Genomic DNA, 27,516 nt, shown 5'->3' with positions numbered 1-27,516 from the left:
CCAACATGATAAAAATGTGTTCCCGGGGGCTTTAATTAAGAGGTGGGATGAGACCTAGAGAAGCTAGGAGCTTAGGACCGCTCAAGATATAACCGTGACCTTCACTCTACCCTTTATAGAAGCAATGTTTGATTGAAAGCTACACTTGCCTTCAATATGACTTACAACCACTTTACCTGAAGTCATGTCTTTAAAACTCCAGGAACGAAAGAAGAAAAAAATAATATATATCACTATGTTTATAGAAGTCAGGCTTTGTGGATTTACAGGATGAAATACAGTACTTCCTGCAATACATGAGTGATCACTGTACATGGTGCACTGCAAGGAATAATACATCAAGAGAGCTTTCAGATTTCAATATATAAAACTACAAATAAAAAAGGGAGGAGATTAAAAAAAAGAAAATGCACATCCAATCAGATTTCTTTCATTTTCTAGGATGCTATAGAGAAATAATAGACAGAATCTGACCGTATTAATTGCATGTTTTCATGTGTATTTTATATTACACAATATAGTTAGTAAATGGGAGAAAAAAACAGAAAGTAGCATTTGCATCTAAAGGCCCATATACCTTAAGACAAACCCAATTTACCTTCAAATTCCCCGGCAGCTACCCGGTAGGGAACAAATATGATTTGGCACTTTTTACATGCAATAAATAGCACGCATTTTATTATTTATTTTTTAATTTATTATTAAAATTATTATTATTATTTTTAAGTTTATATATATATAGGGCATCAGATTCCATTTTATTGTATGTAAAAAGTGCCCCCAGGGAAGGAGAAGTTGAATAGGCAGCCACTGATTGATTTGATTGGGAGTTTTGGTAGCGGCGGGTAGGCAGGCAATTTCAAAACTCCCATTCAAATGAGTGGGCAGCCGCTGAGCACTCTCCTAGCCAATCAGCGGCCACCCAATTATTTGAATAAGAGTTTTGAAATATTTTGCCCTCCCGCCGCTTGTTAGCTGGAGGATGCAGAGCAGGGAAAGCGCCTCTCCTGCCTGGCGCTGTCACACACCTATGGACCTGATTGGATGAGATACATCACAGGTAATGTAAAGCACCCCCGATGTACAACTGATGGGTCCGATTCCGCTGAGGATACTTCTGTTCTGCAGGTCTAACCTCCGACTCTGATCCAAAGTGCATGGGAACGCACATCAGATCTGATCAGACATCAAACCCCTGCGGTTTAAACGCATTCATCCGATTTCTCATCCCTCTCCATTGGAGATGTATGGGGGCGGTTCTTCTTTATTGTCGCCAGTTGAAATGAGACCTCCATAGCGAGTGCAGATATTCTCCATTTATCTTAATTTAGCAAAGCTTACCTAATTGCCATTTGCCACTGTACCAACATACGCCATCTGTAGATGTTAGCCGTATGTTCCCCAGTGGGCAACCAGCAAAAGCTTTCCCAGGTTAAAGGAAGCCTTGCTGGCTTGGCTCTGCCCCCACTGGGTGTAAATGTAATGTGCACACGTATCCGTGAACAAGCAGCCACTGGTAGCTGTAAGTTGCCAGGAGCTGGGCAGATGACTGCTGATTAGGACGGACCCTATTGGAAGTATCACTGCGATAATACACAAAGCAGATGACTGGGTCAGAGCAACTCCAAAACGGCATGTCTTGTGGGGTTCTCCCAGTACTTTGTACCTACCAAAATTGGTCCACAAAGAACAACCAGCAAACCGGAGACGGGTGCCGGACGGGATCCCAACAGGCATTTACCCGACGTCGGGATCCCGACTGTCAAAACACAGACAGCTGGGTTCTCGACGGTCACCTGCTGTTTTCCCTCATGGGGGTCCTCGACCCCCATAGAGGGAGAATAGAATAGGTGGCTCGTGTATCGAGCCACCGTACCCGCAGCGGGCTTAGTTGCGCTCAACATGCTGTCTGGGTCCGGCCAGTCGGGATCCTGACGTCGGGCTAATGAGTCGGGATCCCGACTGTCGGACCCCTGTACCACACCCACTGGAGACATGGTCACAGGTGCCTGAGACTCGCTGATGTGCGTGGGGAGCAAAGGCTAGCCTAACTGGTCTGATTTACCATAAACCTACCATAGCACAAATTGCTGGCTGTGATAGAATGGAGCCAGCGGCAGCTTTGCTGCGCAGGGGGCTGTGTGGCTGAAAGGGCATGCGAGTATCAGAAGGTGCCGTGGATTCAGGTTGTCCGTTACGTTATGCGGACGCCCTGTTCTGGAGAAACAAGTCTGAACCGCGTGTACTGCCCAGGCAGAGGTGTCACACAGGGTTACAAGATGCCGCGTGACTCCATGTTTATGCATCTCTGAATTTCATTAAACAATGTGACCTTTTCCTGCGTATTCCTAAATGTGAACCAAGAACTGTTCTGGTGGCATTTAGAGCCGTTTAGCATTTACCTAGGGCTTAGCTCCATGTACTGTGCAAAGAACCTTGTAGAAGAACATTTCCAAGCGAGGGATGAGGTTTAGATTTCAGCTTGTAGCAAGATGCAGAAAGAAAATATAACACAAGTCCCGTCAATTGCCTGTAGCGTGGATTTCAAACACCGCACACCTCCTTCTGTGGACAAGACAGCGCTGGAGCCCCCAGGCCCCCGAAGGATTAATGTCAGGGGAACAGGCAGCTTGAAAACATAACTTGGAAACAGATAAATTCAACTGTTCCATCAGAGCTCAAAACGCTTTACATCAAATTTGAATACACAATACTGGCAAAAAAATAACTTTTTATGTATTTGAAGTGCAGTGAGGTATTGCACCCAGCAGATGCTGGTCAATCAAAGCAAGAATACTGCAGATGAATACCAAACATCAAGGCCTTGAGGACAGGGCTCAAGCCAGCGTCAAATGGAAAGACGTATGCTGGGCAATCACACTACAATCTTCGGGATGATCCTTCCAATATCAGAGGATCAGCCAGATAGTTGCAGGTTATATGTGGGTGGCCAATCAGGCAATATTGACTGGTTGGACATGGCAGATTGTCCGCCACATCTGTCCAATTCAATCATTTCAACCAGGAAAGTTGTCCACATCAGCCTGTGCCCTGCCGCAGATGAAGGACAAACATTCGTAGGCTATCGAATTACCCCAGTTAAAACATTGCGAACAAAAAACTATAATTGGTCACAATTCTTTCTGCTAGAGTTGTTTTTTTCTTAAATTTTAAAAAAAATTAGCCTATCCAGTTAGACACGCAGATTCAGTGAAACCACTGTGTTTTCACTGAACAGGGGGCTGCTCTTGGTGGATTTTGCTTCGCCTGTCTGAGGCAGGTGAAACAAAATCCCCAGCAAACCATTTCACGCCGGATTATAGAAGCAAATTGGATAGCAGCGGATGAGACATCTATCCACAATCAACGATCGTGGGTAATTGGGTACTGCTATTCTTCTGTTCCTTTACTTACCTGGTTGGGCCGTCTAGTCATATGTCCGATCTGGGGGATGAGGGGGGGGGGGGGGTTGGTCAAACCGTAAGGCATTGCCTCGGCCCCCTCCACCCAAAAAAAAAAAGTCTACAGACATTCAAAAAGGAAAAAGGTTTCCTCTCAACAGCTGTCTTGGCCCTTATAACAAACCCACATAATTAGTACCTACCCCTCCCCACAACCCCTTTCAGTGCCCTGCTGGCTGAAGGGAAGCATGGGTAGTTATAATGGTACCGTACATTCTGTAAACGGATACGGAAGATCTTCAGTGACGTAGATTTCCTAACCTTTCTACAATCATTAGAAATGTTGCCAGTGGCTTTTAGACATAAAAACAGCTTGCGTTTTAGGTTCAGCGATCCTTTAACAGAGGGCATGAAACCAGATGATAACTGGAAAATGTAATTACAGCCTTCCCAGCATTATGCCATCAAGCTACACTCCGTATATAAAATAGATTTCCAGAGAAGAATAAAAAGGGACGTAACTGCACGGCGGAGCGAAGCATTAACCGGATCGCTCTCCACCGTGCCATTTCTCTCTCTGCTACCTGCTGAGATCTATATAGTCAAGGTGCAATATGATATGGTCATACTCCCGGTAGCAGCATTGAAATCAGGCAGGCAAAAGATATATGAAGACAAATAAAAGAGGGGAAGTACTTTGCAAGGACAGCGTAAAAGATTCGCATTAGACAAAAGCCCTTAATAAAACATGTAACCCCTTTTACAAAGCTGGAATCTGCAATAAAATGTTGTAAAATATGAAGATTAATAAAAAAAAAAAGGAGGAGAGAGAGAGGAAAGTCCGGACACTTACAGCAAATTACTTCTGTCTGACAATGGAATCAGCGCTGCGATTAGGCCTTATAAATTGCTCCCAGAGAGGCTGGCTTAGATACTGGGCCCTGATCCAAATAGCAAAGGTCTCATTAAAAGCAAAATTCATGGTTCAAAGGCTCGTATCATTGTGAGGCGCATTGATAATGGTTTGTATTATAAGAAGCGTGGAGAACGGACTAACAATGAGAAGAGTATGTACGCCGAGCCCGACACAACAGCTCATGAGTTCCCATTGGACAACGGGGTCATTGTCATAAGGCAAACACCTGGGGAGATAACTTTATCTAAATGAGATTGAAAGATTGTGTTCTTTAACTATCTTAATGACCCATCAGTTAGAATTTGAGGAGTCAAAATACTGCAATTGAAGTCGTTTTTTTGAGCTACTTTGAGCTAAAAAAAAGCCTATTGGGTATGGTCGGGCAGCGAGCGCTTATGCGCGCTCCCGCATCATCGCCAGCCACCGCCGTCCGTCGGCCCATTTTACAGGCCAATTGAACCACTTTCCACAATCTCCTATGGTGGAAAGTGGTTCACTCCCCAGTGAAAATTGCTGGGCTGGAAAAAAAAAAAACAACGATTTATCGGCCAGCAATTTGCACATGATCGCCCAGTGCGTATGCATCATAAAGAGTTTTCCAGAGAAGAGAAATAGAAAAAATACATGCATTAACGTTTTGATGTACCAGGGACCATTAACGGTTCAGCCAAATGTTCATGTTGCTCATAGCAACCAATGCAAATCTAGCTATCATTTATGTAGTCAATTCTATAAAGCAGGCATGTCCAAACTATGGCCCTCCAGCTGTTGTGAAACTACACGTCCCAGCATGCCTTGCCACAGTCTTGCTATTAGGGAATGATAAAACTATGGCAAGGCATGCTGGGATGTGTAGTTTCACAACAGCTGGAGGGTCATAGTTTGGACATGCCTGCTATAAAGGGATCGCTAGAACCTCATTGGTTGCTACAGCAAACACCTCTACTTTGTCTTCTCCAGTTTGCTACAACTCCTCCATAATCACTAAAATGATCTGGGTTTTCACCTGTGTAGAGGAAACATTTACGGCAGGGATGGGGAACCTTCGTCCCTCCAGCTGTGGTCGAACTACACATCCCAGCATGCCGTGCAACAGTTATAGCATGGCCACATAGCAAAACTGTAACAAGGCATGCTGGGATGTGTAGCTCCACAACAGCTGGAGGGTCGAAGGTTCCCTATACCTGAATTAGGGCAACTACATCTATATTAAGATACATCTGTTATTTCAGGAGTTGGTCTCATTTGAGCCTACCGCGGTAAAACAGGACACAATAAAGCTCAGGAGAACAAGTTCCTATCCAATTGAAAGTCAGGGTCAATATAATAGAATACACCGAGTGTTTACGAGAACGCAAGGAGGCTACACTTTAATTGAGTGCAAGGACAGTCACATCTGATTGAAGTAACATAATATAGACAAATCCATCCGATACTCGACAATGAAACCAGCAGCAGCTTGTTTATTCAGAGAAAAAAAGACAATCCGCTGCTGCCAAGCAATGCGCCCCGTGACCGCAATTAATGTGCACCGCGGACAGAATGCAAAAGAGGTTGATGCTCCGAAGTCCGGCTAACCCAAACGAACCAGAAGATTCTCCGGCAGATTGTTCTTAACTCACATTGACAAAGAAAGCACATTTATCCCAGCCTTCTACTGTATGGAACGGAATCATAGGGGACCCCAAAAAAATAGTGTGCTGAATAAAAAAAAAACAGCTACCTTATTAGTCAAGGGCTGCCCAATATTAGGCCCATTGTTCTTTTCTGTATCAAGATCCTGCTTTATAAATAAAAGACGATAGTATATTTCTGATAGTCTGGTCACCCTTGAGAGGTTTTAGCCCTAATCCATTTAGCATCCAGGCTGCACATTCGCTTGGAACTAACAAGCGCTGCTGCCAATAAGGGCACAAGAAGAAAAACAGAGAGCGTAAGGCTAATACGGAAGATTTAGTGGAACATACAGGAACACAGCAATCGTTACATTTACTGGGAGTGTGATTCTGCAGCACGAGTAAATAGCCCCATGTAATAGTGATAAGCAGTCATTGCAGCGCAGGTCTGATGTAATAGGAAACTGGACATCAATCTCACAGTACATGTGCCTATCCTGCCAGTGAGTGATGCAAGATAGAGAAGCCCCCCCCCCCCCCATATACAGCAGTGCATCTGGAAATGTCTACTATCTAAGCATGCAGTACAAAGGAGGTTTCTGACAGCCACCCAGATGCTATTCTTGCAGGTGAATTGCATGTTGCCTACAGCCAACAAATACATAATGCTGAGGGGTGAGGTGTACATGTGCCAGCTATATATATCTGTAATTATCCATTGGTAGAAGCTAATACAGGTCGAGTATCCCGTATCCGAATATCCGTTATCCGAATTATTCCGAAATACGGACATTCCAGAAAGTGAAAAAAAATTTTTTTTTTGCTAAAAACTCACTGGGGACATTTGTAACAGCATCACTGGGGACATGATATGTAACTGGCACTATATGTGTGCAAGACAATGATTGCTTGGCATTCAAATTCAGTGCTGAGATAGTACACACATTTTGTTTCACGTTTTGAAACCTTGTTTTTTGAACAATTAAAATATGTTTGTGTGTATTTTATGTGGTAATAAAATATATTTGTGTGTATATTATGTGTTTATACAACATAAATGCAAGATACTTCAAAATACATCATTGAAATATTAAAATATTCCGAAATACGGAATAATCCGTTATCCAAAATTCTCCTGGTCCCGAGCATTTTGGATACGGGATACTCAACCTGTACTGTAAGTAAACATCATGCTGGTGACCGAATGACTGTATCCCAAATCTAATGTGTTCACTGCTGCCTTAGATTAGATTTCACTCTCCTGCCTGAAGGATCAGGAACATTGTGAGATCGAATATCAAATTGCTATTGCGGAATTACGTAATGCATAATGACAAAAGGAATACCGTACACAATAAACATGGTCTTTGAAATTGGGGCTTACCGGTGCAGCTTCACCTTCGAGAACACCAAACACATCTCTTCTCTTAACGGTAAACAGATCAAGATCTCGACAGTCGTCATCTTCATCATCCTCATTTGTAAAACTAAAACCAGTTTGTTTGCGGTCTTTCTTGGTCTCATCTCCCTCTTCTCCAGAATCATCTTCCTGCTCGCTTTCCTCAACGGGTATGTCGGAATCAGCTTCATCCCCCGGCTCCATTCTCTTTCCACCAAACTGACTTTTGAAGGCCTCAATGTCCTCATCGCTGACGGTACCGGATTCCTGAAGCTCCTCACTGGGTTCCGTTACTGAAAGCTGGCTGGTCTGGGCTTTCTGGAGGAATCGGACCCTCGGGGCTACCGCAAGACCCAGTGACCTGCACCATAAAAGTCAGTAAACTCAAACAGCAACAACAAGAATGTAAAAACTAAAACCGCAATGACGACAAAGAAAACAATAACAGTGAAATCAGTAAACTACATCTACTTACAGTGCCTGTCTCAATTGATAAAATATCAGCTGCCACGCCACGCTTCGGGTTGGCATTGATAGTTGGGGTGGCATTGACAATGGGGGTGCATTTAACATTGTAAGCACCCATCAGGGTGCGTGTACAATTAAAAATCGCATTGCATCGCATGGCGCTATATTGCATTTGATGCACTTCAATGGAAATCGGGGGCGCCGTGCTAGGAAACAATTACCCAGATACCTTTAAAGATTAGGGCACAGGGGCTTCCTATTGGTGGAGAGGCCAACATTGGTTTTCCCCGCATAGGGTTTGTTCACCGTACATATGACAAAAAGACAGATTAGGTTCCTGGTTCAGAGCTCATGTGGCTTGATTACAAACTAACTTAATACGTATGTGTATAATGCATGTGTCGGCTAAAAGGAACGTGAATTATATACCTTTGTCAAACACTCTAATTTGCATTGGTATGGTCAAATACGAGGCCAAACTTGCTCCTATGGCTTACAACAACATGAGCCATACATCTTTGCATTTATATACAAACATACAGTACTGTATGTGGTTGTGCTACAGCACGTAACATCCTCCCGGTAATAATATACCAAGTAATTCCCTGGAGTCTTCGTTCGGGAGCTTACAGCAGAGGAGTTTCTGTGGCATACAGAATGCACAGTGTATAGGAACTTGGGTACTAGGTGACTGGCAGGGCAATGGTACACATTATATAAAGATTAAATATAGGTCTTCAGTGGAAATTCTCTCTAAAGGAACTCAAAAGAAATATACAGTGGTCCAGCTGTAAAAAATAAATTGAAAGGCTAAAATGAACTTTTAAGAGACACACATCGGCCAATTTTTGGCTATTTTCAAAGCAATCAGTCTAGATCGCATAGAAATTAAGTATAAATTGCTCCGTATGTACACCCCATAGCGATGGGCGTTCCTGTCATCCACCATTGCCGGCTCAGATCTTGTGTGCATGCAGTGAAAATTCAGTTACTGTAGATCGCCTTTTTGTTTTTTTGCTTAGCACACATCGCTGTGTGTGTATGGGCGATCTAGACAACGGATAGTTTGATGGAAATTGCCTACCTCAATCCTCCAGGACCCCCTACAGTTCACATTTTCCATCTCGCCACACAGAATTGCAAGTGACGTAATCAACTCCACCTGTGGATCTTTTAAAATGTGTCAGTGAGTAATGAGTGCACCTGTGCACCTGCCAGGTGACCTGGAATCCATGAACTGTTGAAGGTCCTTGAGGACCAAGGTTGAGAACCACTGGCCTACCCTACATTGGTTAGCACACATCGCTAGCACATATGTCAACATGCTAGTGATGGGACTCAATCTGGAAAATCTGAAAGCAGAAAACAAACCCTTATTCTGGTTCACTCGCAAAGGCAAATTCCTTCTCTAATGGACAAAACCACATGCACTGCAGAGAGAGTTAAATTTGGGTGGGGGTTTACTTCAAAGTGAGATCTATATTGCAGTAAAATTAGAGCAGTCAGTATTTTCCCTGCACATAAACAAAATAACTCACCCAAATCTAATTCTCTCTGCACGTTACATCTGCCCCACCTGCAGTGCACATGGTTTTGTCCATTTGAGAAGGAATTTGCCTTTACGAGTGAACCAGAACAAGGGCCTCAGTGTCAGCACGGATCTCAGACCTGTACAGGAAGATTCTGCTCCAGCAACAGAAACACTTATAGGATTTACATTCAGACCTCTCCTATAGAACACACTCATCGACGTGACGTAAATGGGATTTCTATAAGTCACAGCACATGTACAAGGGAAACGGATACAGCAGCAATTATTTCTGGACATCCCAAGTGCAAAGACTTACTGAGCGTACTCTGCAAGCGGCAGTTTGAAGACATCGAAAACGTCCTTGTTCTTCATTAAAAAGACGGAACGCAAGTAAGACACAAAACACTGCCAGAGAGAAACAATGTTTAAGGACAATGATAACGACATAGAAAACCGCAAACGTTAAAACAATCTCCAATGTGCATATAAGAAATCTAGAACAAAATGGCAGGTATTCAATGCTGTGGGCGAGTGGTGACAGCGAGCAGAGCTTTCTGACAGTATTCAACGCAGCCCCCTCATACGCCAATTTCCCCTCGCTCCGTTTTTTGATCGAGGGGAAATCGGCGTATGCGTCTCCTGAACCAGCGAGATTTGCGGCTAAATACAGCGAGTTTCCTGCATTAGCCACGGGTCTCGCTGCTATGGGGAATTCTCGCCGTCCTGTGATGGCGAGGATTTCCCCAGAACATTGAATAGAGCGAGCGGCCGGCGCGGGAGTTAAACAGCAAGGATTGCTGGTTTTCTGCAATCCTCGCTGTTTAACCCCCTCGCTGGCCGCTCGCCGCGGCATTGAATACACCCCAATGAGTGAGTTTGCAGCTTTGTAATACAGGTTCATACATGTTGGCTGGTAAACCTCTGTCAGTCTCGGGGCGAAGTGAAAGAAACAAGCGCCCGGTGCAAGCTGAAATCTTCTACTTTCATGTTAAATACATACGTCTGGTAGTATAAAGTCCTGGGGGTGGGACTTCTCTGCATTGGGATAATATGGCTTAGAACCTGGCTGCACAGTTGTATTTGTCTCTGCTGGAAAATGCCTGTTTATTAAAGCAGTTGCCATTTTCAGGAGTAGGGAGGTTAACACATTGTTAACAACCTGGCACCACTATGGAGCAAGCTGGGTAATGTAGGGTACACACCAGAACGATTAGGGCTCAATCCCATCAATCTGGATCCAATTCCAACCGATTGGATGTAGATTGTATGTAGATTGGGCATGTTTTTGCATGTTTAGATCCAATTCCAATCCGATGCGCGTCCCCGCTGTCGTTTTGTCGTTTTACAGATCCTACCTGCTGCAGGTAGGATCTGTAAAAGATCCATTGGTACTTGTTTCCTAGCACGGCCACAATCGCGGGCATCGGGTGTAATCTTTAGTGGTCTGCGACGCGACCGACGCGATGCCCCCGATTTCCCATTGAAATGCATTGAAAAAAGTCAAAATCGGGTCGGTCGCATCGCAGGCGGCTAAAAAAGGCTTAAATGGTCCAGACGCTATGCCCCCGATTTCCCATAGGGAACAATTTTAAATGCCTCAATTTACCCAAATCATCATAGGGAACAATGGTAAATTGGCCAGAAACCCCCCAAAACACCCCATAACAGTGAAATGGCCCCAAAATTAGTTTACGCCACCCCACGATGACCGTGAACCCGAAGCGTGGCGAGCGCAGGCGGTATGCGTCCTCCGACCTTTTCATACCCCCACTATCCACGTCGGCGTGGAGATGAGAACAGAATAGTGTGGCGAGCGCAGCGAGCCACTGAGCCCGAAGCGTGGCGAGCCCCGCCAGGGGACGCGGATACCTTCACAGGTAAACGCGTCCCTTCGCGGGCTTCACAGGTATTCGCGTCCCCTCGCGGGGCTCGCCGCGCTCGCCACACTATTCTATTCTCAACTCCACGCCGACGTGGATAGTGGGGGTATGAAAAGGTCGGAGGACGTGTACCGCCGCCGCTCGCCACGCTTCGGGTTCACGTTGATCGTGGGGTGGCGTAAACTAATTTTGGGGGGCCATTTCACTGTTCAGGGGTGTTTTTGGGGGGTTCTGGACCATTTACCATTCTTCCCTATGATGATTTGGGTAAATTGAGGCATTTAACATTGTTCCCTATGGGAAATCGCGGGCATTGCGTCGGTACCATCGCACCCGATTTTTTAGTGCATGCGATGCCCCTGATTTTTACTAACGATGCCCACGATCATGATCGGTGTGGCCGTGCTAGGAAACAAGTACCGATCCATTCAACTGGATACAGACTCAGATCGGAATCGGATCGGATGCAGATCGTGTGACCATAGCAAGATCTGCTAACGATTTACTAACAATCAGGATCGTTCTGGTGTGTACCAGGCATAAGAGTTACATTCCCCTCCCCAATCTTCTAGCATCAGACATTACTACTCTGTGCTGTTCCTGCACCTTTCCACTGCACGATCTTCTAGCATCAGATATTATTACCCAGTGCTGTTCCTGCACCTTTCCACTGGTCGGATCTTCTAGCATCAGACATTACTACCCGGTGCCGTTCCTGCACCTTTCCACTGTCCTATCTTCTAGCATCAGACATTACTACTTTGTGCTGTTCCTGCACCTTTCCACTGCCCGATCTTCTAGCATCAGACATTACTACTTTGTGCTGTTCCTGCACCTTTCCACTGTCCTATCTTCTAGCATCAGACATTATTACCCGGTGCTGTTCCTGCACCTTTCCACTGTCCTATCTTCTAGCATCAGACATTACTACCCGGTGCCGTGCCTGCACGTTTCCACTGCCCGATCTTCTAGCATCAGACATTACTACTCTGTGCTGTTCCTGCACCTTTCCACTGCCCGATCTTCTAGCATCAGACATTATTACCCAGTGCTGTTCCTGCACCTTTCCACTGCCCGATCTTCTAGCATCAGACATTACTACTCTGTGCTGTTCCTGCACCTTTCCACTGTCGGATCTTCTAGCATCAGACATTACTACCCGGTGCCGTTCCTGCACGTTTCCACTGTCCGATCTTCTAGCATCAGACATTACTACTTTGTGCTGTTCCTGCACCTTTCCACTGCACGATCTTCTAGCATCAGACATTATTACACAGTGCTGTTCCTGCACCTTTCCACTGCACGATCTTCTAGCATCAGACATTACTACTCTGTGCTGTTCCTGCACGTTTCCACTGCCCGATCTTCTAGCATCAGACATTACTACTCTGTGCTGTTCCTGCACCTTTCCACTGCCCGATCTTCTAGCATCAGACATTATTACCCAGTGCTGTTCCTGCACCTTTCCACTGCCCGATCTTCTAGCATCAGACATTACTACTCTGTGCTGTTCCTGCACCTTTCCACTGTCGGATCTTCTAGCATCAGACATTACTACCCGGTGCCGTTCCTGCACGTTTCCACTGCCCGATCTTCTAGCATCAGACATTACTACTCTGTGCAGTTCCTGCACCTTTCCACTGTCGGATCTTCTAGCATCAGACATTACTACTCTGTGCAGTTCCTGCACCTTTCCACTGTCCGATCTTCTAGCATCAGACATTACTACTCTGTACTATTCCTGCACCTTTCCACTGTCCGATCTTCTAGCATCAGACATTATTACCCGGGGCTGTTCCTGCACCTTTCCACTGTCGGATCTTCTAGCATCAGACATTATTACCCAGTGCTGTTCCTGCACCTTTCCACTGCCCGGTCTTCTAGCATCAGACATTATTACCCGGGGCTGTTCCTGCACCTTTCCACTGTCGGATCTTCTAGCATCAGACATTATTACCCAGTGCTGTTCCTGCACCTTTCCACTGTCCGATCTTCTAGCATCAGACATTACTACTCTGTGCAGTTCCTGCACCTTTCCACTGTCCGATCTTCTAGCATCAGACATTATTACCCAGTGCGTTCCTGCACCTTTCCACTGTCCGATCTTCTAGCATCAGACATTATTACCCAGTGCTGTTCCTGCACCTTTCCACTGTCCGATCTTCTAGCATCAGACATTATTACCCAGTGCTGTTCCTGCACCTTTCCACTGTCCGATCTTCTAGCATCAGACATTATTATCCGGTGCTGTTCCTGCACCTTTCCACTGTCCGATCTTCTAGCATCAGACATTACTACTCTGTGCTGTTCCTGCACCTTTTGACTCCACAACAGAGAACCGCCATTTCCTGCTTGGCTCCACTGTCCTCCATCCACAGGAGACTGCCCCCTATTGTATGCAGCCCTGCCCTCACACATATGTGCAAGTGAACAGAACACAGCAGTAATGGAAACTGGACAAACCTAAGGAGCCACAGGTTCACCCCAATGGCCGCACATTACCCTGAAGCTCAGTAGAATAAAAAAATATATATACTTCTCGCCAGCCCCCTATCCCCCACCCCAATTTTCTTCCTTCTCCCTCGTCCCCCCCATTGACATCCCTCCCCCTCCTCACACTCCCTTTTCACTTGCCTTAGTCACACAGTGGTGGTTAGAAAGGGAGAATGGTCTGGTAGCTATAGCAGAAAAGTCCTGTGATTGGCTTGGAGTACACTGTACAGTGAGGTCACCCCTCACAGTGACCTCCCAGCATGCATCATGTTACCCCATCTATTATACGGACAGCTGGTATAGCCTGAGAGAACTAGATAATGTGACCAAACAAACATAGAGGTACTGTCTCACTATTCCGACCCAATACACAGTATGTCCGGAATCCCATAATACCTTATATTCAAGGATTATAATCCATGGTATTTTTTGGAATTCCAAGATCTGGAGATTACCTCCCCCTGCAACGCTCGCAGCTCCTGAATTACTCTGTGCCGCTGTTAACTTTCCAATTGCCTGACTACAGGTTGAGCTCTCAGCACATTAGATAATGTAAATTTGCATATCAGCGGGGGAAAAACTGAACAGAAAAAGCCCCCACTAGTAAAACATTACAGTTTCTGAAAAGACCATTGTAAGTCACATTTCATCGGCATTCTTTAACAGAGACGTGGTTCCATTTAAGATCAGAAATCCACCCTGAATACAAGCAATTTGCATGATAATTTCCTACAGAGATAAAGTGGTGTCTAGATATCGGAGCACAATTTACCGTCCTATTTGATGCCTGTTAGGAATGTAAAAAGGAAGAATTCCTGGGTTATTCTTCAAACAGATTCATTTGCAACAATGGCGACTTATCTCAGCCCTACACACTTACCCTCTGAGCTCGCGCTTTCATTTCCAGCTCCTGCGCCAGAAAGGCCTCGAGTCTCCCCTGAACATCGATCAGCTTCTCTGGGTTAATTCTGGTCATTTAAAGAACATAGAAAAATAATAATAAATAATGTAATGAGGAGGATTTATAGAAAACTCTGTCATAATGCGGTAATTCAGCTGCTGGATCCAATTTACTTTTAATTTGTTTTTCAATTAGTGCACAATGCATAATCTGCTTTTAGCATATGAGAGAATTCTCATTTTAAGTATTGCAAAAAAGTATTTAGCTTCAATAATGAGGAGGATGATGATAATGATGGGGAACAACGATAAAGTAATCTGCAATATTCAATCAATGCTGATTAACATTTTCATCTGTTACAAGTGTTTAAAAGGATTAAAGTACCTGTCACTCTCACACCAGGCGTGGGGGGGGGGGGGGAGATTCTCTAAACTAAAAATGCGGTAAAAACCCCGTTATCGGGGGTTTTACCGCATTTTGGGATGCTCTAAGCATCCCCCGCCGGGGGGCATCGCCAGAAAAATCTGGCGATGCCCCATAAAAGCCTATGGGCTTCTATCGTGACCCACCACCACCACACGCACCGACCCCCCCCCCCCCCCTCACCTGTGTTCAGGCAGCAAAGAGCTGTGCTGCCCGGACCTGTGACCTCCTCCTCCCTGCACTATAATCCTGTTCCGGGAGCAGGAGAGCCCGGCGCAGCAGCGCCGGGTAAGGGCGGGAGGGGAGAGCCACCGCAAATGATAGCTCTTAACGCAAGAGCTGTCCTTTGCCATAATTATCGCATATGCGAAGGGGGGCAGAGCTGGGCTGCGGATATTTGAACATCCCGCCCGTAGTATAGAACAGGGATTCTCAACCTCGGTCCTCAAGGACCCCAACAGTGCACATTTTCCAGGTCTCCTGGCAGGTGCACTCATTATTCACTGACACATTTTAAAAGATCACAGGTGGAGCTAATTAGTTCACGTGTGATTCTGTGTGGAGACCTGGAAAACGTGCACTGTTGAGGGTCCTTGTGGACCGAGGATGAGAACCACTGGTATAGAAGACAATAATATAATCGACTAAACGGGCCTACACACAGGGAGATTGCAGACCGCTCTGAGCAATGTGTCAGCGCTGTGTGATTTGTCAGGGCCAGTGTTCTTCAAGTGAGAACACTGGCTCTGACCGGCGATATTACATTTATCCAGCGCACTGGATAGGAATCGCCGGGCGATAGTGGTGCGCGGGGTCGCGCAGCGCTATCGTGATGGTCCCTACACACGGAGCAACGTAGGGACATTTTGTGATGAGGAATTTAGTGAGAACGCTTAGAAAATGCCCTAAAATCGCTCCCGTTGGGAGGCCCCCTATCACTGCCCCATCACCTCTATGGGGGGGGAATTAAATTGTTTTACGTGCAGGGGACCACTAAATTGCACTTGAAGGAGCAATTCAGGAGTTGCTCCAGTCAGCTGTTCACAGCTGCAAACGCTGATATTACCGTTACGTTGTTTCATCCTTTTGATGGGCTGGTAACTAGTTACCTATAAAAAAGTAGAAATACTTTGCAGGTTAATTACCTATTTTGCATTATATAAGTATGATGGAATTTCGCACGGTGACGGTTTGATGTAGCAAGCGTTATAAAGAGTAGAGAAGTTTCTCAAACCAACGAATCAGCTTCTACTTATTTTATTGTATGTACTTGATTAAAGCTACCTCTAAGCTGATTGGTTGCTATGGGCAACTACTCCACTGGTCCGCCTCACTTTACACTGGTTGTTGCATCAACCCCTAATTTCATCAAAACGCAAAGGGAAGGATGTTCTAACATCCGCCACCCCTCTCTGCCAGATACCCCATTCATACTAATGGCATATGCACGATTTTATACGATTAGTAACGCTGAGCTGGCCTTTACAATGCGTCGCTGTTCCTGGACTTCTGCGCATGGGCAGAGTGACGGCCAGGCCACGGGGCTTGTTTGGAGAGATCTGTGACTGATCCCACACACAGCGCTGCGTAGAGAAGCCCATAGGCTTCTATAGGGTATCCACAGCAAAAGCTGGCGATTCCCTCCACATCGCTACCCCGACGAGGGGCTTTAGAGCATACAAAAATGTGGTAAAAACCCGATAACTGGGTTTTAACCATATTTTTGCTTTAGAGCTTCCCGCCCAACGTGTCTATAGGAGGACATATATCTAAATCGCACCTTCCGTGTAAACTGAAGCCCGTTAAAAATATCGGCGTACTTACTGAGAGGGACGATGAGTGGAAGGACCAAACAAATGGCTGTAATGTGAAAGTGCTACTCATGTCACAAACATCCATGTGCAGGTTTAAGGCTAGGTGGTCATAGGGGAGATATTTCCCTACGCACAGTAGACTTCCTGTTTGTATTCTCAATGAAGAACACCGAAGCAGCTTGCCCTCTGCTATGCAAAGAATATTAACACAACATCAAACTCCTGTATATTTGCAATCAGTATTTTTCAGTAGCTATTCTTAGCCCTTTGACTGCCAACGTTGCGGTGAGAGATGTGCAAAATATCCGCTAACAATGCCAGACTCGCTCACAGCAACTTTGGCACTTAAAGGGTTAATCCTAGAAGTCCTTTAAAAGGTTCAACAAACCTAAGCCGCAAGACCCCCCTTTTTTTTTTTTTTTAAAGGTCCTGCAACAGTGACCAGAGGCGTATATGTGGGATCTGCAAATGAATAGAACCGTGTCCAACATATTAAAGTTTAAAAGCCATAAGTCCTTCTCAGCTGTGTGTGTGACTCGCGAGTCCCCGCACCCCGCAGCTGCGTAACAGAGTGCACAATGAATTCTAACAGCCCTATGTGCACGGATGCCTGCAAGAACGATTCGGTGAGCATTTTGCATGACACAAGGATGTCACACCGTCTAGCTGATGGATAAATATAGATAACCGGCAAATAATACAAGTTAATGTAAAGTTTACGGAATGTTATGTATACAAGTTAATGTAAAGTTTACGGAAGAAAACAACCATTAGCACTTTGTGCTTACTTATACAGTACAAAAAGGTAACAGTGTCATAGTAAGGTTGCTATTATAAACAGTAGTTGCTTATATTTCGGACAATGACAAAATGCACTGTATTATTGAATTATTTAAGCAGCCCTATAATGAAAAAAAGGAGGGACTATATTGCATTATTTTGTTATTGTAATAAATCTTTAATTTAGAGAGTCCCCCATATTGCCATATACAGTACAGGGAGGATCAAACAGTGAAATAATTCTAAAACTTTGGGTGAGATGCATCGACCCATAGCAACCAGCCAGATCGCAGTTATCAATAATCAAGCACAGTCTGTAAAATGACAGAAGCTGGCAGTTGCTATGGGAAACGTTTACACTTTATCTCTCTTAAAAGACTGTAAGTGACACTGAAGTACAGCAGCTCAGTGGCCTTGTGCTCTGGGAGGGGCAGGAATCCCGGATTGGAGCAGCTGTCTGTGGGTGGGGGGTGCACTGCAGACAAGGTTAGTGCAGGGTAAACTGGGAGGGTACAGGGCCTGGTTCCTGAGAGCTTACAGTCTATTCATAGAATATGGCAATTTGTACGGCAGCCATAGAACGGCAGCACAAACTGATCAAACTAATCAAAGCAATAAACTTCAAATTAAATAGGGGCCCTGTAATCATCTTAAGCCCTGTACAAATGGGGCAATTTGAGCCAGAACCACTTCCTAAATGGACGCTGAGCGACCATATGCCCAGTGTGTGCAGGGCGATATCGCTAGGAGCCCTGTACTGGTAGCAGGTAGAATGCTCCTGCGATCTTCTCTTTTCGAGTGAGTGTCTCCGTTTTTGCAGCTGATGAAAACAGGACACTTCAGCGATTTGGTTGGTACCGATAGAAGTACCGTATCACGCCACATGGGGGCAGCACATCGCTCCTGCAGTCTCCAAGCTTTGTGGCCTCTTGATTACTAAAAAACTACCAATGACATGGTAAAAATGATTTGGTTTTACTCATTAACAGGGGATATATAAGGATTTTATATGGGCATGTCGCGTCTCATCTTGTATCTATGATGCATTGCCAGGCGATTCCGATACGTGCTGCAATGTAGCTGGGGTTTATGTCCGTAAACCTCCCATTGGCACAAAAAAAAAATAATACTAGTAACTAGTTTCCTATAAAGAAGTAGAAATACTTTCCATGTTAATTACCTATTTTGCATTCTATAAGTATGATAGAATTTCGCAGGGTGACGGTTTGATGTATCAAGCGTTATAAAGAGTGGAAAAGTTTCTCAAACCAACGAATCTGCTTCTACTTATCATTTTATTGTATGTACTTGATTAAAGCTACCTCTAAGCTGATTGGTTGCTATGGGCAACTACTCCACTGGTCCGCCTCACTCTTTACACCGGTTGTTGCGTCAACCCCCTAATTTCCTCAAAACTCAAAGGGAAGGATGTTCTAACATCCGCCGCCCACCGCATTCATACTAATGGCATATGCAAGATTATATACGATTAGTAACGCAGAGCTGTCCTTTACAATGCGACGCTGTTACTGGACTTCTGAGCATGGGCAGGCCGCGGGGCATGTTTGGCGAGATCCATGACTGATCCCACACACAGTGCTGCGTAGAGAAGCCCATAGGATTCTATAGGGTATCCACAGCAAAAGCTGGCGATTCCCTCCACATCGCTACCCCGACGAGGGGCTTTAGAGCATACAAAAATATGGTAAAAACCCGATAACTGGGTTTTATCCGTATTTTTGCTTTAGAGCATCCCGCCTGTCTATAGGAGGACATTTATCTAAATCGCACCTTCCATGTAAACTGAAGCCCGTTAAAAACATCGGCGTACTTACTGACAGGGACGATGAGTGGAAGGACCAAACAAATTGTAATCAAGAGAGAGGGAGGCTTGCGATTGGCCCACTGAGTATTATCGACTAAAACTACTGTCCTACTTGGTAGCTCAGCTTATATAGGTCAAACATAAATGCTGCTCGATATATATGTAAAACTAGCCTGAAGCACAATAATAAAGTGGAATATTAAAATCGAGGATGTTAGCTACCAGACAAGAAACCCCTGTTTGTCAGCCAGTACGTGTGGTTGAATAGCCTGCTGAGAAGATGGAAGACACCTAGCTGACCTGGTCCAAATCAGACCATAATCCAGGCCGTGGAGGAGCCTTAGGTGACCGCTATAATGTGAAAGTGCTACTCATGTCACAAACATCCATGTACAAGTTTAAGGCTAGGTGGTCAAAGGGGAGATATTTTCCTGCGCACAGTAGACTTCCTGTTTTTAAGGTCCTGCAACAGTGAGCAGAGGCGTGTTTAGAAGTACCGTATTACTCCACATGGGGGCAGCACATCGCTCCTGCAGTGTCCAAGCTTTATGGCCCTGATTACTAAAAAATGACCAATGTCATGGTAAAAATGATTTGATTTTACTCATTAACAGGGGGTATATAAGGATTTAATATGGGCATGTTGCATCTCATCTTGTATCTATGATGCATTGCCAGGTGATTCCGATACATGCTGCAATGTAGCTGGGGTTTATGTCCGCAAACCTCCCATTGGCACAAAAATAAAAACTCCAAAAAGAACCCAAAAAATGCCTAATTGCTTCATCCACCGAAACCTGTACAGGGGAACTATCACCGATCACAAGAGAGATTAAAAACTTACTTGATTTGGTTAATTGGCACCTTCTTCTCTTCCAGCTGTCGCACCATCCCCTTCGCTTCAGACGGCAGCAGGACCAGCAGAGCTTCCCCTCCCTCCTTATACCTGACAGAAGACAAAACCAGCAAGGACACTCGGTAACAAGAGAAGAATAAATATATGAAAAGTGCACGCACTGTCAGAGAAATGAGTAATGGCCGCGTAGAGTAACCCTGGCAGCAGCGGGGAAGGTACAAGTCGCACTTTCAATTCAAAGTCAAATGTAAGCGGGGAATTAGATTTGTATTTAATATTGGTTTTATCTCAACCTCACAAATCCTATTTCTGACTTTTTCATTTTCACCCTGGACCAAGGCTTCCAGAAGTCCCGTGTAATTACATTAAACGGGTTTTCAAGAAAATAAAAAATAAAATAAAAAAATTGTGGGAGGGAGGTGGGGTGGGGGGGGGCGGGGTGTTCTAAACCGCGGCACTAAACTTTCCAGACTGTACATGGTGTTGCGGAGAGATTTGCCCAGGACGCGCGGTACAGAAGCAATCAGCAGCAATAAAAACTGAGATGCTGAACCGACAAAAATAAGATTTCAGTTTAGGAATTTCCTGGGGACAATTACATCCATCAACACTACAATACGCCACGTTTACACGCTGAGTGCTTACCCATCATAAAAAATGAAAGGCAGTGTACACAAGATAAAGTACTAAAGTCATCAAAACATAATAATGTGATCCGAGTCTTGGTGCGCGGAGAGCAGGCACTTCTGTTCTGTGCACATCAGACTGCGGAGGAAATGGGAGTTTAGTTCAGATGGGATGTTGTTTTGGACAACCAATCAGACACTAACTTTTATCTTCTAGAAGGTGCTAAATAAATAAGTAGTAGATTCTGATTGGTTGCCCATAGAAACTTCTCATGTGAAATAGAACTCCCATCTTAGTAAATTCCGACCCTTCCTGTCTTCAAGTTTACAGAATACAGTTGCATAAGGACTACAGAGAGGGCCGAACTGGTTATCTGGCAAATGCCAGAGGGGCCGACTTCTTTGTGTAAAGTAGAGGCTCCGCCTCCTGTTCGGCGCACAGAGCGAGCCTCTGGACTTGCAGCAGGTTCGGACGCTCTCTGCATACCTCTCAACTTTATCGACAGTAGAATAGGGACACTCGCGCACCGAAGCCGTCCTAAAAGGGGTGTGGCTTATGTAAATGAGGGTGTGGCTTATGCAAATTAAGCCACATCCCTGTTTTCAGCCGCGAATAGATGCTGTGCGCATGTCTATTCTGGCAGATTGTGGGGGGGGGGGGGGCCGCAGTTGGGAGTCGGGACACTGCCGGCCGCGGGAGGGATGTGGGAACGTCCCCAAAAACCATGTCTCTGTGCGCCTCTGAGGTCCAGGAGAGATGGGGGGCATCACACGCCACTATTCCCCTCTAAGCCCGGAGACGCAGTGCATGCATGACAAAGGTCGCACGCTTGCACAAATGCCAGGGCCGATTCGTTGGCCCATTCTTTTGCTGTGGCCAGGCATGTCCAAACTAGGGCCCTGCAGCTGTTGTGAAACTACACATCCCAGCATGCCTTGCCATAGTTTTAGTTCACCCTAATAGCAAAACTGTGACAAGGCATGATGGGACCTGTAGTTTCACAACAGCTGGAGGGCCATAGTTTGGACATGCCTGCATTAAGCTAAAATTTCTGCCATTCATATGAAAAAAAGGATTATTTAGTTGTTTTTTAAAGTTTCAAGATTTATTTTTACATTGGATTGAACATCTCATGGCATGAACGGGAAAGTGCATCCGAATCCCCAGCCATTAACCGGAATACCCCACTAACCATAAGTCAATTGGCCAGAATTCATTCATTTCATTATACAGTTGCATTTATCAATGAATGGGCCCTGTCTGAACAGCCATGGTAAAAAACTCAGAGAGTACGATGGAACACTGCCCCCCAGTGGCCAGATTATAGGAAAGGAAAGAAGGCCAGCTTGACTTTACAGGAATAAACAAGGTGAAAGTACTGCAGACATAAAATAAAAGCCTGTTCTGGCACATTTATTATTAAGTTATTTATATGTAGTGCCAGCATATTCCGTTGCGCTTAACAATTGGGAATAAAGCAGTAACGAGAGAAGTCTGGGTAACAGAGACAAAAAGGGGTAAAGGGAACATCAATCCTTCCATATTTCCTCTGGTGTTAAGGTGCCCAAACACTAGAAAGATCTGCAATCATAAGATGTGCGCATAAATTAGCCTTCAAATCTTTTGCTTGTCCTGGACAAAAGATTTCAGGCCAGCGCACATCTTCACCAAAAGATTTTTCTTAAGATCCCGTGTGCGTTCCTATGGATCTTTTGTTAAATCTTCTGATCTTTCATGCAGCACGTAAGATCAGAAGATTCAGCAAGAGATCCACGGGAGCGCGCATCGGACCGAAATCGGCCGATTTTCTTCAGATTATCAGAAAACTTCAGACGATATATTGGCCGATTTATCGAAGATCGACCAAAAAATTGTTCTAGTGTGTGGGCACCTTTAGTCAGTTCTAAGATAATTAAAAAAAGGGATGAGGGGACCTGCGCTAACAATAGTCTCTAGATGGTATTGTGCTAATGTGCTGCAAATTATGACAGATGAGATGAGACAGGTGTGTGCTGCAAACAATGGGTATGGTTTATTGCACGTATCCAGTCAAATACTAGTAGGTGCATACATACAAAATTGTTCAGAGGGGCTTGGGCAGGGTGGGAACGGGTATGCCAGGTTACCAGGCTCAGTACTGGTTCTAGGTGGGCAAAGTCACGTGGCAAACATGGATGGGGGTGTGCAAAAAGCCAGATAGTCTCTGGGTGTATATTGGCAGAGACACACTGCTGGGGTCACGGAGCAGTGTGTTAAAGTCCAATGTCTACGAGTGGCTGGAGGGGTGGGCAGGTGTGGGTAGGCACAGACTGGTGGTGCGGGGGGCTGGCGTCCCGTCCCCTCCGCAGTACACCTCTCACCTGTGCTTCCCGCTGGTTCTTCTGCTGGTCCTCCGTCTGTCCCTCTGCGTTTAAATGGATCCAAGCCGCAGCTTGATCGTGCAAGCGCTGCACGAATCAGCCGGGCTCCACAGGGATGTGTGAAGACCGCGACTTCCTGGTGCTGTTATCGCGAGAATCAAGCGCCCGGCGTCACAGTCTCTCCTGCAGGCTCTACTCCCAGCCGGGAGGAGACTTAAGGTGGTGGGTAATGCGGTTATAGATGGGCTGAATGTAGCTCCAACGCGTATCGACCACTAGGGTCTTCTTCAGGGAGAGTGTATAAGATAATTTAAGCATATGTCAATTAAGGTTCTAGATGCCACAATGCGTGATCATGAAAGAGAGAAATACAATTACCCAAAGTAGATATAGTTATCACTAACTGTACCAAGGATGTAATCAGGATCCCAGATGTCACAATACTGATGAATCCAGGCAGAGGCTGAAGGGTGGGGGGGGAGCATTGCCCTAGTTCCGAGACAGACATAGACTGTGCTGCACCATCTATTTCTACTTTCGATTCCGATGCCGCGCATCGGGATCAAATTGCCATCGGTATGGCTAAACATGGTGGGATTTTGACTGTAAAGACCGCATGACTGTTGATTGGAGATCTAGTCAGCACCCAAAACACACAGCCTGGCGACATTGGCTGACCACAGATTCCAGGCAGAGAACATTTATCTTACCAGCTAATGACAAGCCATCCGCATACATAAGGGGGGATTTTGTGACTTATCTTAAGGGCCTCTGTTTTATCAGGGTTCAGCCGCAGCTAATAGACCCTCATCTACCCTTGGAGCCCAGCTAGACATCCATTTAGGGTTTTTATTGGGTTCTCAGTACTGGGAGAAAAGGACAGGTACAGTTGTGTGTCATCTGCAGAACAGCGAAAAACCTGGCAATGCTGAGGATTTCACCCAGTGGCAGCATGTATACTGCAAAAAGTATGGGAGATAGTATAGAACCATATGGGACACCACATGGCAGTGGCACTGATGCTGAATACACCTGCTGGTGAGAAAAGATTTCAACCAGCTAAATCCAGTCCACAGAAATTCTTCAGGCGCTCAATTAGAATCCCATGGTCCATGGTGTCAAATGCTGCTGAGAGACCCAGAAGGACCAAAGGCCCATTCACACTGGGCGACTGAGCTGAAAATCGCTAAAAAAAAGCAGGTTTGAGTGGCTTTCAGCTCAAAGCCACTCAGTGTGTATGACCCGGCGATGAGCGCTGCTGCGTGGTCCCGCAACATCGCCGGGAAAGCCATTCATCTGCTGGTTATACCAGCAGATGGTTATACCAGCAGATGAGCTGCTTTGCATAGCGCTGCGCTATGCAACGCCGTTCTCCCCCCCTCCGTCGGCGCCGGGCAGGGTATGCACTGAGCTGCTTTCCCCACACATCATCGCTGTCCATACACACTGGGCATAGTCGCCCAATGTGTATGACCTTGAGGTTGAACAGTCACCTCTGTCTATTGCCATTAGAAGATCATTCTGTACAAATGCCAGATGTGTGTCCGTGCGATGTCTTCTCCTGAATCGTGTCTGGAATGGATCATATATATCATGGTTTGACAGGTGGGTTTCTAATTGAGTTGCAACCACTTTCTCAATAATGCTTCCTAGAAAAGGATGGTTTGAAACCAGTGAAAGCTTCCCTCCTGGAAAATGAAGACTTCAGATCTCTTTAAATGCCGTATGTCCAATCAGAACGGGGAAAGCCCCAAACATATAAACCCCGCCTCCTGATTCACAGATGTACTCACACTAAAGGTGAGTAGGCTCAGATTGGGGGAGGAGGTAAGGCACCATGCGCGTGCCATGACACGTGGGGGAGGTATGGCACTGCGCACTGTAGGCGGTAAAGCACCACGCACCGTAAAGAGACATCACTCGGGAGTTAAAGCGAACAGCTCAACATGAAACTGATGACAGCAGCACTTTTCCACTAGACATTAAACAAACACATCCTTCTTCGTGTAATGAACAACTTTAGCTGTTGCTGCCTCTGGCGACACAAAAGCCGGGATAAAAACAATTGAATATACAATGAGGGATTTGAAATCAGCTGTTAACCAACAATCGCACAGTCTCAGCCTCCATCTGGATTACTGGGCACAGAGCTTCATCTTAATCAGTACAAATAAAGTAACACAGCAGCATTACATTGATGCGGCCGTTTCGACCATTAAAGGCATGCCGATTTGATTTGTGGAAAACGGGCGCTGGATTGTTGAATCCACATCAGTTTTCGTCAATCTACAGCGTACCGACTGTCGGAATGTTTCTGACAGAGAATTGAATATTGATGGTCGAATTGACGTCAGAAATGGACGGTGTTCCAACTGTCGGAATCCATGGAATACACCCCAATAATAAATGTAATCACATAGGAAAGATCAGCATTCTTAATGTACTTTTAAATTGAATATCACAGCATATCACAGCCAATGGACAGATGACCTGCTGTTTATATTGCAATGCACCATGGTTTTACCGATACGAAAGATATTTTTTTTCCTTTGCTCTCACTCCTACAGTATTATGATGCCAGGATTCCTAAGAGATTGTTGGCTTCCCTTCCATATGCACAACTTAAATATTTTTACAAAAACACTGACGCACAATTCCCATGAAAGATGGCCATAGGACCCGTGGGATCTAACCCTGGTTGTCGATTGAGTTTATTCTAAAAAGCGAGGCGTGAAAGAACTGAAAATTCCCAATGCAGAAAACACATTCAGATTAGGAAGCAGCTGAGCAGTGACTGCATCCTGTCCGTCACCAGCGCTGCTTCCATCTGCTAAATAAAGCCATTTCTCTTCCAGAAATCCAATTCCGCTAGCGCCATGGTGGAAGCGTCCGGCGTAAATGAAATCTGACGGGAAGCATAAGTAACGGCAGGAGCGGCACATTGATACATTATGTAGGCAGCCCAGTGACGGAACCCGGCTGCATTCCCCACATACGGACACTGAGGCAGACTTACCCAATGGTTATAATGACAGTAGATAATTCCGAGCGCTAATTAATGCTGATCATTAATTAGGGGTTTTATGTGGGACAATTAAATACTCTCTTGGTCCATGAAACTTTCAGTGAAGTCTCAGCAGTCTCCATTAGCAGCAGCTATTAAAATGTAATCCAGCTCACATATAATGTGCTAACAATGGTGATAAGGCTGTAATGCTCATAGGGTGGGGAGAAGTGCCTAAATCAGGCTGTAGTTACCCTTCAGCGCCTCACTATATACACCTCAATGCTTCAGTAACAAATGGAAAATATAACCAGCAACTGTTAAAATGATGTTCCAGTCTTTTAACTTTCACCCAGCAGAGTCTAATACTCAAAATACAGTATATCAAGTACATCAAATATAGTGTCCCCACTAGAATCCGATGCGGGCAGGTCATTGGTGGGCACACAGAAAGAGGCGTGGCCTGGCCGGTGTCACGAATGTGGACGTTCTAGCCCAGTGATGGCTAACCTTGACACTCCAGCTGTTGTTGAACTACACATCCCAGCATGCCCTGTGTCAGTTTTAGCATGGCCAAATAGTAAAACTGTAGCAGGGCATGCTGGGATGTGTAGTTTAACAACAGCTGGAGTATCAAGGTTAGCTTTCACTGTTCTAGCCCCTCTGTCACTGATGGGGGCGTGTCCCTATCATTGGCATCATTGATGGGGGCGTGCCCAGCACCTAGGGAGGAGCTGAGCTTCCCCCCAGCGCCATCTTTAATGTGTCTAGCCACATGGAGTACAGCGGGAAAGTTGGTTTAGCAGGTTTTTTTTGTTTTTTAAATGGGATCATCAGTGCCTTTTTCCTGCACAGGTTATAAGGCACAATAAGCCCCCTGGTTTCTTGTGACCTCTCATATGGAGCCACGTGTTCCGAACAACACAAACAAACCAGACCTGAAATGTATCAGGGGCAGATGTACTTAAGTCTTTGAGAGTTATGAAGTGAAGACTGAAAGTACCAGCTAATCAGCTTCTGTTATTATATAGGCATTTTGGTACTGGTTTCCTAGCACGGCCACAATCGGGAGTAATCGTGTACCTTAACTTAAGGTACACGATTAACGCGATGGACCCGATTTCCTTTGAAATCAGGTCCATTTTGCCGGCAAAGGCAAAATCGGGTCCATCGAGCCGACGCGATGGACCCGATTTTGCCATAGGGCTCAATGTTAAAATAT

At 45.4% G+C, this 27,516-nt stretch overlaps 1 protein-coding gene across 1 annotated transcript in view; it reads right to left on the bottom strand.

The window, feature by feature from the left end:
• DDX10 (DEAD-box helicase 10) overlaps positions 1-27,516 on the bottom strand; it is a 207,419-nt gene that overhangs the window by 161,843 nt on the left and 18,060 nt on the right. Inside the window, exons 10-13 of the mRNA XM_083169988.1 lie at positions 20,292-20,393; positions 14,585-14,672; positions 9,648-9,736; positions 7,318-7,693 (exon numbers count right to left, since the gene is read on the bottom strand). Of these exons, the coding sequence (XP_083026114.1) occupies positions 7,318-7,693; positions 9,648-9,736; positions 14,585-14,672; positions 20,292-20,393 (655 nt within the window). The remainder of the gene's footprint in view (positions 1-7,317; positions 7,694-9,647; positions 9,737-14,584; positions 14,673-20,291; positions 20,394-27,516) is intronic.

This window comes from Crinia signifera, chromosome 2 (assembly GCF_055691185.1).
Source record: "Crinia signifera chromosome 2, ASM5569118v1, whole genome shotgun sequence".
Classification (NCBI taxonomy): Eukaryota; Metazoa; Chordata; class Amphibia; order Anura; family Myobatrachidae; genus Crinia; species Crinia signifera.
Note: the sequence above shows the minus strand (reverse complement) of the source record. Positions and strands in the feature narration are given on the sequence as shown.